The sequence below is a fragment of the Blennius ocellaris genome (genome assembly GCF_963422515.1).
Source record: "Blennius ocellaris genome assembly, chromosome: 12".
Classification (NCBI taxonomy): Eukaryota; Metazoa; Chordata; class Actinopteri; order Blenniiformes; family Blenniidae; genus Blennius; species Blennius ocellaris.
This window is the reverse complement of record NC_137661.1, coordinates 11,347,274-11,360,940: the sequence shown is the minus strand read 5'-3', so window position 1 is coordinate 11,360,940 and position 13,667 is coordinate 11,347,274. Positions and strand designations below refer to the sequence as shown.

Below are 13,667 nucleotides of genomic sequence, written 5' to 3'. Positions count from 1 at the left end.
TGTATATAATAATGAGTGTGACAAATCACAAAAACTCCACATATTGAAACAAAGATGATTTGGTTAGACAGATGCAGGAAATTAACTGCTCATATCTTTGGAATGATTTGAAACTTCACATTTTCCATTTGACGAGAGGGCTTTCATTCTTTTATGGAGCAATACCAGACGTTGGTATTCAGCTATTTGCGTCCTGCTGCTCTGATTGCACAGCTGCTTTTGTCCGTATTTTTTGTTCCGCAGCTCAAGTCTTGGAGTAGTATTACCTTTTGAAAGTGACATTGACAGCTCGCTGGTATGGCTAAACTCTGTCATCAGGGTGCGGATCAGATGCATGCTTGATTGTGGCGTTGATGTATGCAAGCATGGATCGACATTTTAATTTCACGAGCAGTAATGTATTTGTATTTATCAATAGACTACATACGTCTCTTTTGGTACTCTGTGGCCCATTGGAGTCACGTCTCTCTCTTGAGCGTCTGAATTGGAGTCGTCCAGCCTGGGAACCTGGTAAACGTTGAAAATCCTGGGCGAGTGAAGGGAACTGACGTGGCCATGTGTTTTAGATAAGGCTGCCCAGTGACACTGACTAGTTTGATTAGTCAGGAGCAAAACACCACAGGGCTCTGCAGAGAGACCACACTGAGCGCAGACAAGCCCCGGGAGGAGCACACACACACACACACACACACACACGGCCAAGGGAACATAAGAGAGAGCGAGTCGGGGAGCCGAACGATGATAGACGTGGATGATAACAGTCAATCTGACGCTGCACCTTGCCAGCGTTCACGTGCACCAAATACACACAGACTGGCCCAAATCCAGAGGCTCACTGCGGGCCGAGGAAACACCCTCGTTTCTCCCAATTCCCCCCCGAGTTGCGGATCATTTGGGCTGCATCTCAACGCACCAGTGACTACACCTTCACCACAGCGCCTCGGGCAGAGAGGTGGAGAACACGCAAGAAGTTTGAGCACAGCTTGCAGGTCATGGTTGCTCAGAGACCACAGTCCTTCATGCTAATTAGTTTCCCACAATGCATTGCCGCCACGCATGTGTGGTTGGCTGAAGGCAGCGGGTGCTGCAGGTCGCATTCCCTTTTTGTGCTTTTTATGCGTGCGGTGTATGCGCGTTCACATGAAAGATGCTGCTTTTACCTTTAATAGAAAACACATTGCTCGGTTATGTTGCTGTGGTTGCATCGTTTCTGCAGGTATTTGTTTGCATAATTGCAGCACCACTTAAATAGTGCAATTTTGTCGTATTTAGTGTGGCCACAGTGAGTTGATTTGACCTTCCACAAAGTCAGGTTTAAATAATCCCATTAACTTTCAGTTACCCAAGAATGATTGCAATTTCCTGTTTGTTAGGCCAAGTTTTTATTGTTGTACTTTGAATGGGAAAAACTTTAGATTTTTCTTTAGTTGAAAGTGAAAAATCCTAAATTTTCACAGTACTCCTTTTTTTGCAGCTTGAGCATCAGTTGTTTGAGTTTGTGCACAATACGTTGATCTTTTACACATCTCACAGTGAGGAGAGCTTTGAGGGCATCACAGTCAGGACTAAATACTGAAAAAGTAAGATGGAGACCAGGGAGGAAGAAAAGCAAAGAGAAAGCTAGAGAGCAAAAGTGAAAAAAGGAAAGAAAAAAAATAGATGAGACTTGTCGGTCCCCGAGGAGGTCAGAAGGCAAGGAATAAAGATGTGAGGTGAAAAAGTTTAAGAATCTATATAGGAAGCTGGAAAAGGGTAAGGGCATAGGCAGTCCACGCCATGAGAGAGAATGAAAAAGAAAGAGGAGATAGAAGGCTAGAGAGAGAGAGAGAGCTGCAGCAGAGGGGAAGAAGTGGAAAGGGAAAATAACAAATAGCGAGCCGGGTTATAGATTGCTGGAGCGAAGAGGACGATGCGAGCTGTTCATTCAGAGATAAAGTACTATAGGTACACGAGCAGAGACAGAACTCCAGCCATCAGGTCAAGGTGAGCCATGCAAGGAGCCTGTGGAGATAAAGATTTTACAAGCGTATTGTTACCAGGGCAGCGCTCGCCACGCCATGCATATTCTCTTTGAAGAGCACACTCCTGCACCTCGGTAAGAGGGCTCTACAGTGCATTCGCGGTGTCGGGGAAACTTGCCACTGTTTCTCCAAAACTCTCTTCTTCTTCTGCTATGTTCTCTTCCATATACCTTCCTTTTTCTCACTTAACCTTCAGGCATAAGGAATTCACACACAAGAAATCTTCGCCCGATCCCTTTGGTGCTCATTGATTTTGCAGTGAACATACAGTCGAGGAATTGTGCTCATGTCGGGTGTGTGCGCACGTGTTCTCGCATGTGTGTTTGTATCCCCCGGGTGGTTCCTTACGTGTGAAATGGCTCCATTTGAGAGAGCCAGCGCCTTTTCATTCCCGCGCCCGTGGGTTGACTCCCGAGTCTGAAGGGTCCGCCCATCAATACGCGGCCATTGTATCCGCGTCCATCTTCATCTCCCATTCTGTTTGATCCCTTTCTCTCTGCGTCCAACCTCATTACATCACCTCACACTGCCCTGTGCCCTTCACCCAAAAACCCCCTGCGCGTCGGTAAACAGGGGATTTGCTCGTCAACGTTGTTTCCTGGTGTGACCACGGAGGTAAAAGAGGGCGGGTGCGGGTGTGGGTGTGGTCACATGCCAGTCCATGAGGTTGAGGTATCCCAGCAATCGCTCTCCTCATGCTCCCAGTACTTGAATCAGTGACTCTCACACCCGGAATCCGTTTTCCTACAGGGGAGATGCATTGATAAATTGCAGTTGTGCCTCTCGTGATCTGGTGTGGTTGTTGTGTTTGGTGTACGTGTTGGAGGAGAATATCTTTGAAGGATTTACAGGAATGTGTCTCCTTCCTGTGCCGAGCACAGCCGCTCGCTACCTCAGCCTCCGACTGTGCCCATGTTGGAGGCCTCCTGCATCTCCCCCCCCCCCACACTTCCCTCTTGTTTTGCTGTTGGTTTTATGAGGCCCAGAAATGCTGGGTTCTCAGCAGCTGGTGCTTTCATGTGATGAGCTGCCCCTGTGGGTACTTCCTTGTATGGTAGAGTGTGACAACACCCCCCCCCCCCCCCCCCCCCCCCCCCACATCGCTCAAACTGGAAAAAAATGTGCTTGAAATCATTCATTTGCATTTTTTGTTGCATTACCATCCATTGTAGATCAACTTGCTCCGCAACCCATTGTTTTACAGACGCGCGGGCCTTTTTAAAACAGTATATATTGTCTTTGTTTATTCTGTAAGACGTTTCTCCAGTAATTGGCTGTGACTTGAAGCCTCTAATAGTCCCAGTAATGTCAGGAATTAATTTCCTCTCTCAGTGCTGGTCCTGGTTCCCCCCACAAGTAAGTTATTAACTACATATTTTAATGAAGAAACAGAGACTATGCATTTGACAACATTTAAATAAATTGTAAAAGACGGCTGAAAACTATCACAGTGAGCTTGATTAATGCTTAATGAGCAATACTTGGTGGACACAAATATAAACTGATGCCTCAACCTCGTGTCAGTTTGCAGGTCACGCTTGTTTGTGGATTTAGCGTCAAGTGCTCCCACACGTTGGACGACTTTCTTCGTAAAGCTTTCCTCCCCTGGTGGATCTCTTTTGTCCCGTTTCTTGGACGTTTCGGCAGCCGCCTCCGCCATCTTGTTGAAAGCGTCGACTGTGCCGTGGCAGAACTATTGGCTGTTCACTGCTTCCCTTGCTGTATCTGTAGATTACAGCCAGAGGTGGCTCAGTACTGCCACACGGTGGTCGCTTCTAGAACAGATTGGTTGGAAATGTAACAACAAAAAAAAAGTTACAAAATGTTATCCAAATAATGAACTATTTTAACATTCAATTTTAATCGATTAAATCAATTAGTTCTTTCAACCCGACAACGGCATCCTGTTGTTGTATAATGTGGACTTATGGAATAAAAATGCAGAATAAACAGGTAATAAGATGGTGTAAGGCCACACTTGCATGTTTTGGCTGATCTGATTCCGTCTCAGCGTGTCGATAGTTGGTATCAGTAGGTGGCGACTATAAAGTTATTACAGTGGCTGACCGCGGAGAGCAGAGAATGTATGTATGTGGAAGACATTAAATAAATCAGAACAAAGCAAAACGTGAGGCTAAAGCTAATGCTCATACTTTTCTTTACTTATTGTAAATATTGCTATTTTGATATTAAATGATCTCATCACATTTTCCTCGTATTGTTCTGGACTAATAAGACAGCTGTGCATTTCTTTCTTTTCTTTTCTTATCTTATCTTATCTTATCTCCTTATTTACAGTAGGCGTTAAATAAGAAAGTGAAGACATTTACATGCTCAAAACTAATCCTTTAAAAAATTCAAACCCCATCACTCAATGTTACTGCACTGACATGCTGATATAAGAACACATGGTTGATAAATTACTTCCAAAGTTCACAGGAAAAAAAATTATACTTTGAACTCACTCGTCCATATCTGGGTTTTTTTTCTTTCTTCTTCTTTCTTCCCTCACTCTGCCGTTTGTAGTGTGTTGAAGGAAGAGTAGTGATGACTCCACTGGGTGTACGTATAAATCTAATGTCTGTCCCTGCATTGTGAGTTATTACCTTGATCAATATATCATCATAAAACCACATGAACGACCAGTGAGCACATAAAAAGTCCTACTTTCTTCTCTTTTACAGCTGTGTGTGTGTGTGTGTGTGTGTGTGTGTGTGTGTGTGTGTGTGTGTGTGTGTGTGTGTGTGTGTGTGTGTGTGTGTGTGTGTGTGTGTGTGTGCGTGTGCGTGTTCGTCTTAAACACAGAAAGAAAGCAAGATGAAAATGTACACCCTATATGTCGATTTTCGCATGCGTGTGTGGGAACATTATAGGTGTTTATTTTGATGTAACATGCTCTAATTGTATGCGTGTTTAAATATGAGAACTTGTGAAAAGCCTTTGGTCCCAGGCTGCAAAGACACCAGGGATCCAGGGCGAGGGGGGGTTGCAGGGGAAAGACAGGGAGCCTCTCACTGCTTCTTTTAATTGGCATACAGGGAGAGGAGCCAGAGAGACGGAGTTGGATCAATGTTAATTAAACTGGAAGGCCCCATCTAGACCTTTTACACGCTCAGGGAGGCGAGCTTTACATGCTCTGGCCAGAGCAGAGCGCAACCTGCTCAACGAAGGAGCTGAGAAACAAAAGTGGGAGAGTGTGTTTACTTCTGCATTTTGCGTGAACCCGTTTGAACTTGAGACTTTAAGCGTAAAAAACATTTTTTTCAGTGAGACCATTAGTGAGGCCGGTCGTCCTCTTGTTTGTGATGGACCTTCAAAGGGATGCTTGATGGTTGAGGTTTGGTATTGGGGTTGACTGTAGAACTACATTGGGCTGAAGGGTCGGGTTTTGGAGTGGGCATTAAAACTGTGATGGCCGAGGTTTCGGTGAGGGGCCACTGTGTGAAATATGTCAGTGGTGGTCCTCGGTAATATGGTAACACAAATATACAAGTGGGTTTATGGGAGGAGGGGGGGTGTTCTGCCACCAGCAGCTCACACCCCTCAGACAGACAGCAGGCATGCGTGTGCATTGTATGGCTCTCGAATATCAATGATACACACACACACACACACACACACACACACACACACACACACACACACACACACACACACACACACACACACACACACACACACACACACACACACACAGGTCTCAGAGGTCAGAGAGGGAGTCAATCATTTAAACCGTTGTGACGACACAGTTTGGTAAAAGGTGTGTGTGTGTGTGTGTGTGTGTGTGTGTGTGTGTGTTTGGGGGGTGGGGGGGGGGGCATTGAGAGCAGGGGGCCGGCAGCTGTCAGAGGCTCGGAGCAGCAGGCACTAATGAAGCAGATGAATAGTGCAAAAACTCCCAAATACAAACAGGACAGTTGACATTTTTCATCTGTCAAAAGCAGAAGATGCATGAAAATACGACGGGGTCTTGTTTAACCCTTTGCCTGCTGGTGTCTGTTGCTCGCCGGTTCTCTCTGTCTCTCTCTGCCTCTCTCTCCCTCTCTCTCTGCCTCTCTCTCCCTCTCCCTCTCCCTCCCCTCTCTCTCGCTCTCTCGCTCTCTCTCTCGCTCTCTCTCTCTCTCTCTCTCTCTCTCTCTCTGTCTCTCTGTCTCTCTGTCTCTCACTGGTTTGAATATCTTGTGCAACGTGTTGTTGCATGGATAATAGAAGTGTATATCTTGTCCTCCTAAAATGTGTCTCTCCTCTCATGGTCACTACATGAGATACACTTGCACAAGCGTATCTAATGCCAATAGCTCTGCAATACATTCTCCTTGTACAAAGGTGTTTATGTTCAGTGTTGAAGGAACTTCTCATACAGGTTTTACGGTAAATGTTGCTGACGTAAGAAGCGTGCATTTCATTGAAAGCTGTTCCTAATATTCTGGCCTCAACATTAATGTACACATTTGATGTTTAGATTATTTCACACATGATTATTTCCAAGACACTGAATACACTTTGAAATGAAGTAGCTCAATTAATCTTTTGCAATTATTTTATTATTATTGACTTCCTTCCCTCTTGTTTTCCAGCAAATTATAGTCTGAAGTCAATGTGCAGGGCGTTTGCTGCTACATTTTCAACTCTTCCTGGTGACACAGAAATATATTTATTAGCTGTGTTAAATTGTGACGAGTGATGGTGGTGTTCATGTAGCAGCATCTGATAGGATTTTAGTACAAACTGGAAGATCTCCATTTCTTCAGTTCATTCACTGTTGAATCAAAAAAAAAAAAAAATAAGACTGCAGACAAGAGTCTTTGTTATTAATGGGAGTTTATCATTGCTGACGCACACAGGAACACGCATTTCCACACACATCTCGTCACTGTCGGCCTCCTGCTGTGCCATTCTCAGTAGTAATGGAGCAGAGGGAGAGAGAGGAGGTCCTCTTCACCTTTTTTTTGTGGAGATGTACACAACTAATGTGTCTATTTGATTAAGAGACTCTGTGTTTTGCGAGATGATAAATTGTGTCCAGAGGAAAGACGGCCCCCCCGAGGTCCTGCTGTCGTCATCTTGACTCCCCACTGGAGGCTTTGACAGAGAGTCTGTCAAAATCTGCCTGACGGGGGAAACGAGAACTTTTCTGTCCATTCACTGTCAATGTTTGACGTGTCTTTCAATTGAAGGACTAATGATGAAGCCGTGTCCACATTGGATGGACGTGCTGGAGACATTGTGGGCAGTGCCAAAGGGTTACTTTTATAGCGACTTGCAGTGGAGACAGTGTCTATTTTTGTTTTGATTTTATCGAGTCATCACAGATGAAACTTCTCTTTTTTTTTTTTTTTTTTTTTTAACTTTCTTTCTTTTTGGACTGATCAGCAAGAGATTTGCCAAAATCCAAGCCTTTCTTCTTCTTTTTTTGCATCTTGGAGCTCAGTGACACTTTGTGAAGAATATTATATTGTTTAAAAGTTCAAAATTAATCCAAACATATTCAGTGTTGAGCAGCACAACTGCTACTCTTCTTCTTCTTCTTCTTCTTCTTCTTCTTCCTCTTCCTCTTCCTCTTCCTCTTCCTCTTCCTCTTCTTCTTCTTCTTCTTCTTCTTCTTCCTCTTCTTCTTCCTCTTCTTCTTCTTCCTCTTCCTCTTCCTCTTCCTCTTCCTCTTCCTCTTCCTCTTCCTCTTCCTCTTCTTCTTCTTCTTCTTCTTCTTCCTCTTCCTCTTCTTCCTCTTCCTCTTCCTCTTCCTCTTCTTGCTCTTCTTCTTCCACTCAGCTCTTCTTCTTCTTCTTCTTCTTCTTCTCCTTGCTCTTCTTGCTCTTCTTCTTCCACTCAGCACTTCTTCTTCTTCTTCTTCTTGCTCTTCTTGCTCTTCTTGCTCTTCTTCTTCCACTCAGCTCTTCTTCACATGTTGGCCTTCTTGACGCAGACTTACTTTGTCTCTGTGCTGCTGGGTGCTGGAGAAGGTGACACATTTACACTTACGTACAGTATCGCTTTTGAACAATTTAGATCCATATTCGGAAACTTTTATTCTCCTCTCCTTTCACACCACCAATTAGCAAGCTGTCCAACACATAGTTTACGTCCAACAGCAACGCAAGAATACCTTTAAAAAAAAAAATGGTTGAAGCAACGTGTAAAATTTCTTCTGCTCACTGGTGACCCTTGGATGTTTTTTTTTCACAGTCTTCTGTCTTTTGTTTGCATTGTGTACTTCCTATTCCAATTAACCAATATTACTCTGCTGTCAACACTTTGGAAAGTTTGGAAATATTCACATCCGGGCTGTAAGAAAAAAACAATCTTGTGGATGAATCCTGAGAGGAAAACAAACTTAGAGCTTTGGGCAGTCATTTTAAAAGAATCAGTTCCAATACTTCTGGTTAAAAGCAGTGTCTGCATTTAAACTGGTTGGACGGTTCTCGGTGAGACGAGATCTTTTCACAATTTCTAAACATTTTTTTTTCTTTATTGTCAACTTCCTGCATGCAAAATGCATTTGTCAGACATCTGTTTTATTATTTTCTTTTAATAAATATCCAGGAACTAAAACTAGTTAAATATCTGCACAATTATAATAAGCAAACAAACTAGCAAGAACAATCAAGCAGTCATAATCAATTTTGGATTGAAATATACTATTACACTATACTACACTATACTGGTGCATACATGTTAACATCCTATGATATTTTTTTAATCTGTTTGTTAATCCATGTTTCAGTAATGGTTGCGTGATTTTGGTCAACATTTCCTATTTCCTCTGATTTTTCATGACCAGTCGAACTGAATGTTACAATTTGTTTGAATAAGTCACTAAAGCATGAATGTTTATCCTTTTTTTTATTATTTAAAAGGCTTGCTGTGATGAACAACATCATCAAGCAAGATGAGTCTGAAATATATTTTGTACTAATAACTGTTTTTGGGAGATGTCATAGTTTCGATACTGAACCAAATTGTTATATTTACAGTATCGAGGATAAAGAACACATTTTTCTCTAAAAGTTACCTGAAGGGATTTAGAATAAAAACTAACCACATAGATGAAAATGCCGTTGGTTAGATTCCATAATATGAATTCTTCATACAACAATTCAGTATATTAGGATGGTAAAGTGCAGTAAAGATCAAATATAAGCAGTAAACCACCACTGGTTAAAAGAAATTTTAAAGATTAGGTGACCTGAAAAAAAAGCCATGAGAAATACTGTCAATATTTTTGTAACATTTTTAAAACCGCTGTCCATGAATGGCGAATAAGTTCACAATGTGCTGCTTTTCGGGAGCAATTAAAAAAATAAATCAGCCTTTGTACATTGATTCGAGCAAAACATCCTGACATTTGCAGATTCCTCACAATCAGACTGCACAAAGTGTTGAAACAAACTGTTTTACCAACCAGCTGAGGCGTTTGGACAATAGCGTTCCTCAAGAAGTACTGTGGTGTGATGCCCTCCTTATTTTACCTCTGAAACGTGGCTGCTTTGATGAGTCACAAATTGAGATTCAGATATGTGAAAACAGCCACCTCATCGTTTCTTATGTGCCGGAATTTTCTTTCATTTGTATGCATTTCGACAAAAAACTGAAAGTAATAGTTACAACATATTGTTTGGCTTGCAGTATCATGTTAAATAATGCAGCCTTAAACCCACAGTGTTTTAATCCCCAACATTGAAGCTAAAATCAACCACTTTAGGCCTTAAACATAGTTTTAACATACAAAGCTGTGGGTCAGGTAGTAGAAAACCGCTTCTTGCTGCAGGCTTCACCTTGACACAAAGCTTTAGACAATAGAAAGTGAGTCAGTGGTGAGCCTGACAAAAGCTGCACGCTACTTTTCTATTCTTAGAAATGTAGGAAGGATTCTTCACCTGTTTCCACTCACCGGCGAGGGGGTCTCCTGCTCTCCATTTCTCCCCTCCCCATTCCCATTTGCCCTACCTCTGCTCTGCTTGCTTGCATTTGTTTTCTACAGGATTTGGTTTTCTTGCTGCTCCAGCAAACTGAAAAATTCTTTCCTTCCCTATCTCTGCACCACTCTGCTCTCACAAGCTCCTCTTCTGTCCCTCTCTCTCTATTTTTTTTTATTTATTTTTTTTATCTGCAAGTTTTGGAGGCCAGAAAACTGGAGGAAAATGAAAAACAAGCGGCTGGAGGATTTTTTTTATTTATTTTTGTTTTGTTTTGGTTCACTTTTTCCACCACTGGTCTAGAGCTCGGTGATATGGCAAAAAAATTCACATCTCAATTTTGTTTTCTGAAAATGGGGCAAGATACAATAAAAAGTCCAAAAAAATTTTTTTCTCAATAAAGTTTTACCAGACAATTCTGGGTCAAAGTCACTAACAAATTGTAACACAAAAGTAGCATGCATTTGAAAAAAACAAAAAAAAACACCACAATGATGCACAAACTTCCACAAATCCAAATGTTTTAGTCCAAATAAATAGAATACATGCATGAAAATGTATATTCATTTCAACATCCTGCCGATTTAAACAATGTATCCTGGTGCAAAATACAGTGAAATGTCTCTTTCAACGCTGTTGCACCTAAAAGTGCAGGTGGGGGCGGGGCTGAGAGAGCAGGTGGGGGCGGGGCTGTGAGAGCAGGTGGGGGCGGGGCTGTGACAGTCGCTGCATGAGTGTGAGGCAGGGCAGACGGGAAATACTGAAACATTTTAAGCGACTCTTAAAACTCACAATTGAACACAAAAAGCTTTAGCAACATGAACTTTTCAAAATGGACTGCAAAACGGCAGTACTGATTTGATAGGCACATATAATTTGAAATGTTTTTCTATATTTTTCTCTCACTCCCACTCAGTACTACAATTAAACTGTTGCACACACCTTACACAAACACCAATTATCAGAAATGGGGGGGGGGGCAAATTTTTTTTTTTATTATTTCTCTGTGTCCGCTAACACAAATAGTTCTGCCATTAAGTGATTGTTGCTAAACAACACTGCACACGGTGTTTCTGTTGCAACACTGCTGTAAGAAAACCTATCAACAAGCGAGAGTTAGCCAACCTTGCTGCCAGTCACCTCTGTTGAAACGTTTTTCATGCCAAGGCGACATACTGTACATTGGAATCTAGTACTGTTGGGCTTGTGGTGCATTCGTGACTTGCTGAAAATGGGATTTGCCCAAACCTCCAAGAGGGGAAGAAGCATTTAAACACAATCTATCTTTGAACTTCCCTCTAGGAAAGTCCAGAATTTCTAAAACTCCGAGAAACAAATTTGGTGTCAAAATGGCAGCATTTTTATTTTCATGAGGATAGTTTTATATAGTATTTAGGTAATATTATGGTATTTGATTATGACGCACTCTGTAATAAACCCAACATACAAGTTAAAATAGTAAAATTTCATCGAACAGTAAGAGTGTTACGAGCAGTAACAGTAATACTATCTGCAGTAATGTTGAAATAATATTGACTTCACTGTAATTCAACGGTGTATTTCTTCATATGGTCCACGACATTATGTGTTATTTATATGCTAAGTTTCACGGCGCTAACTAGTTCGTCGCTGCGTTTTGTTGTGTGAACACTGCAAATGTGATGGAGGCCGTTTCACAACTAACAACTTTCCGTGTTTCCATCTCCCTGAGCGCACCATTATAATCAGCCTCTGATGAAATCAGATTATTCTGTCACAACTAGCTGTTGTATGCAACAGTGGTGCTAAACTTGGCAGAGTTCACTTTTTTTTTTTTTTTAGATTTGAAGTCTTTTCCGTGCAACGCCCACTGAGAGTTTTTTTTTGGGGGCCTTTTTGCTTCCCGTTTTCACTTTGAATCTCTCACACCCTTCCCTCATGTCTCCCCGTGTCCCTTCCCCCGTCCCTTCATCTCTCCCTGTGCTTCAGATGGCAGCCTTACAGAGTCCGTTCTACGGGGACAAGATGAACCTCTACTCCCTTTGTAAGAAGATAGAGCAGTGCGACTACCCCCCGCTTCCCTCAGATCACTACTCAGAGGAGGTGAGTATTAGCCCAGCTTAGATCGCTCACCTGTACCGCAGTGGCACAAAGTGGATCTCAACTTGTTCAGTGGTTTTTGTTTTTGTTTTTGTTTTTTATTTTCCAGCAAGGATCTGCTTTCATCCCCCAAAAAAAACAACTTTAAAAATGTTCTAACTAGACCTCCATTTAAAGTCGAGTTTAAAGTTAAAACTCGGCTTTCTTTTGTCGGTTGCCCGATTTTTATACGTATATATGTTGGTGAAACGTACCCGTCTGTCTGACCCAAAGCATCGTATGATATTACTCTTTGATCAAAGACCGGCCGTGATTTTAACCCTTTGATAATTAAATGTACATATCAAAAGCATGTGGTCGTGCCGGAGAGTTTCGGTGGAAGTAAATGGCTTTGAGTGTCGTGTTTCCTCCAACTAAATGTTAAATCATCCGCTGTAATTCTTATTCGTGCACCAAAAAAAAAAAAAATGTAATGCAGTCAGGCTGCGGTTAACGATCGCCTTATAGCTGATTACCGGTGACATGTGTATGGATCTGCAAGTCCTTGTTTCTGCATGGCCTCTTTGTGTGGGTGGCATTTTTTCTCTCCCGCCGTTTTAAATGTATTAAGTCAAGACGTTAAAAACATTACCGACACACGTTCCAGTTTGGCTATGGACACTCTTATTATTATTATTGTTTTTGTTATTAACTGCTAAAAATCAACAGTTATCACAACATTACTACACTTTACAGCTTCAGCCTTTTCTACGTGACTTTACTCCACCTTTATTGAATTATTAGTCATGCTATTTCACAAAACAACCCAAAATCCCAGTCAGTTCACTTGTGTATGAATTGGAATGAGTCTATTTTGCAGCACTTCTGTCCATCTTTGGAGCTGCTGAACATGAGGTCTGCAGACCTCGCCGTGTGTTTTACATCGGGCGCTTTCGAGAAAGTTTGAAAACCATTTTGTCTCATCGACATGGCGTCAACGTTTACGCAGGTTCAACGCTTGCTGACGATTTAGTACTGAAGTAATATACTTTACGTAATTATTCATCAGTGTTGGTGAAATAGTCTTTAATTGAAATGGTATGTATTTACACAATATGTCATTGTGTTTGTCCAAAATTCCCAACCTTACCAAAGTAACATCACATTAAAATGAGCTCAATAAACCAGGCAGTTTCAAACCCACTGATTCACAATAAGTGATTTTGGTTGGATTTTGTTGTTGTTTATTTTTAGAGACAATGTCCAATTTGTGTCGCTGCTGTTTTCCTCATGTCATGCTGGTTTCCTGCAGCAAATTAACATTTTTGCCATTTTCATGACATGATTTAGTTTTTGCTTCGAACTCATTCTAATATTGTCATGAAAGATACAATATGGCAAATCGCTGTATAACAGCAACATTTGGAAAAGAGTAGCAATAATGTAAAGCATTAACAGAGGCCCTGAAGCCTGCAAGAAAACAAGTGCTGGTTTTATCTTCACACCTTCCACTCTCCAGTGTATGGAGACACATAAATCTACGGTGGCTAGTTTAAAGGGTTTATCATTATTCATGTCTCAAGAGGGAAACGGCAAACCCAGCAGAGAGCGGCTTTTATTATACTGTGGTATTTAGTTCATTAGGCTGGTAAAGGCTAATTGCTGGGTGTTTTAA

The 13,667-nt window shown here is 41.8% G+C and overlaps 1 protein-coding gene across 1 annotated transcript in view; it reads left to right on the top strand.

The window, feature by feature from the left end:
* The window catches only part of nek7 (NIMA-related kinase 7), a 67,883-nt gene that overhangs the window by 49,409 nt on the left and 4,807 nt on the right, over positions 1–13,667 (top strand). Inside the window, exon 9 of the mRNA XM_080506782.1 lies at positions 11,903–12,016. Within this exon, the coding sequence (XP_080362908.1) occupies positions 11,903–12,016 (114 nt within the window). The remainder of the gene's footprint in view (positions 1–11,902; positions 12,017–13,667) is intronic.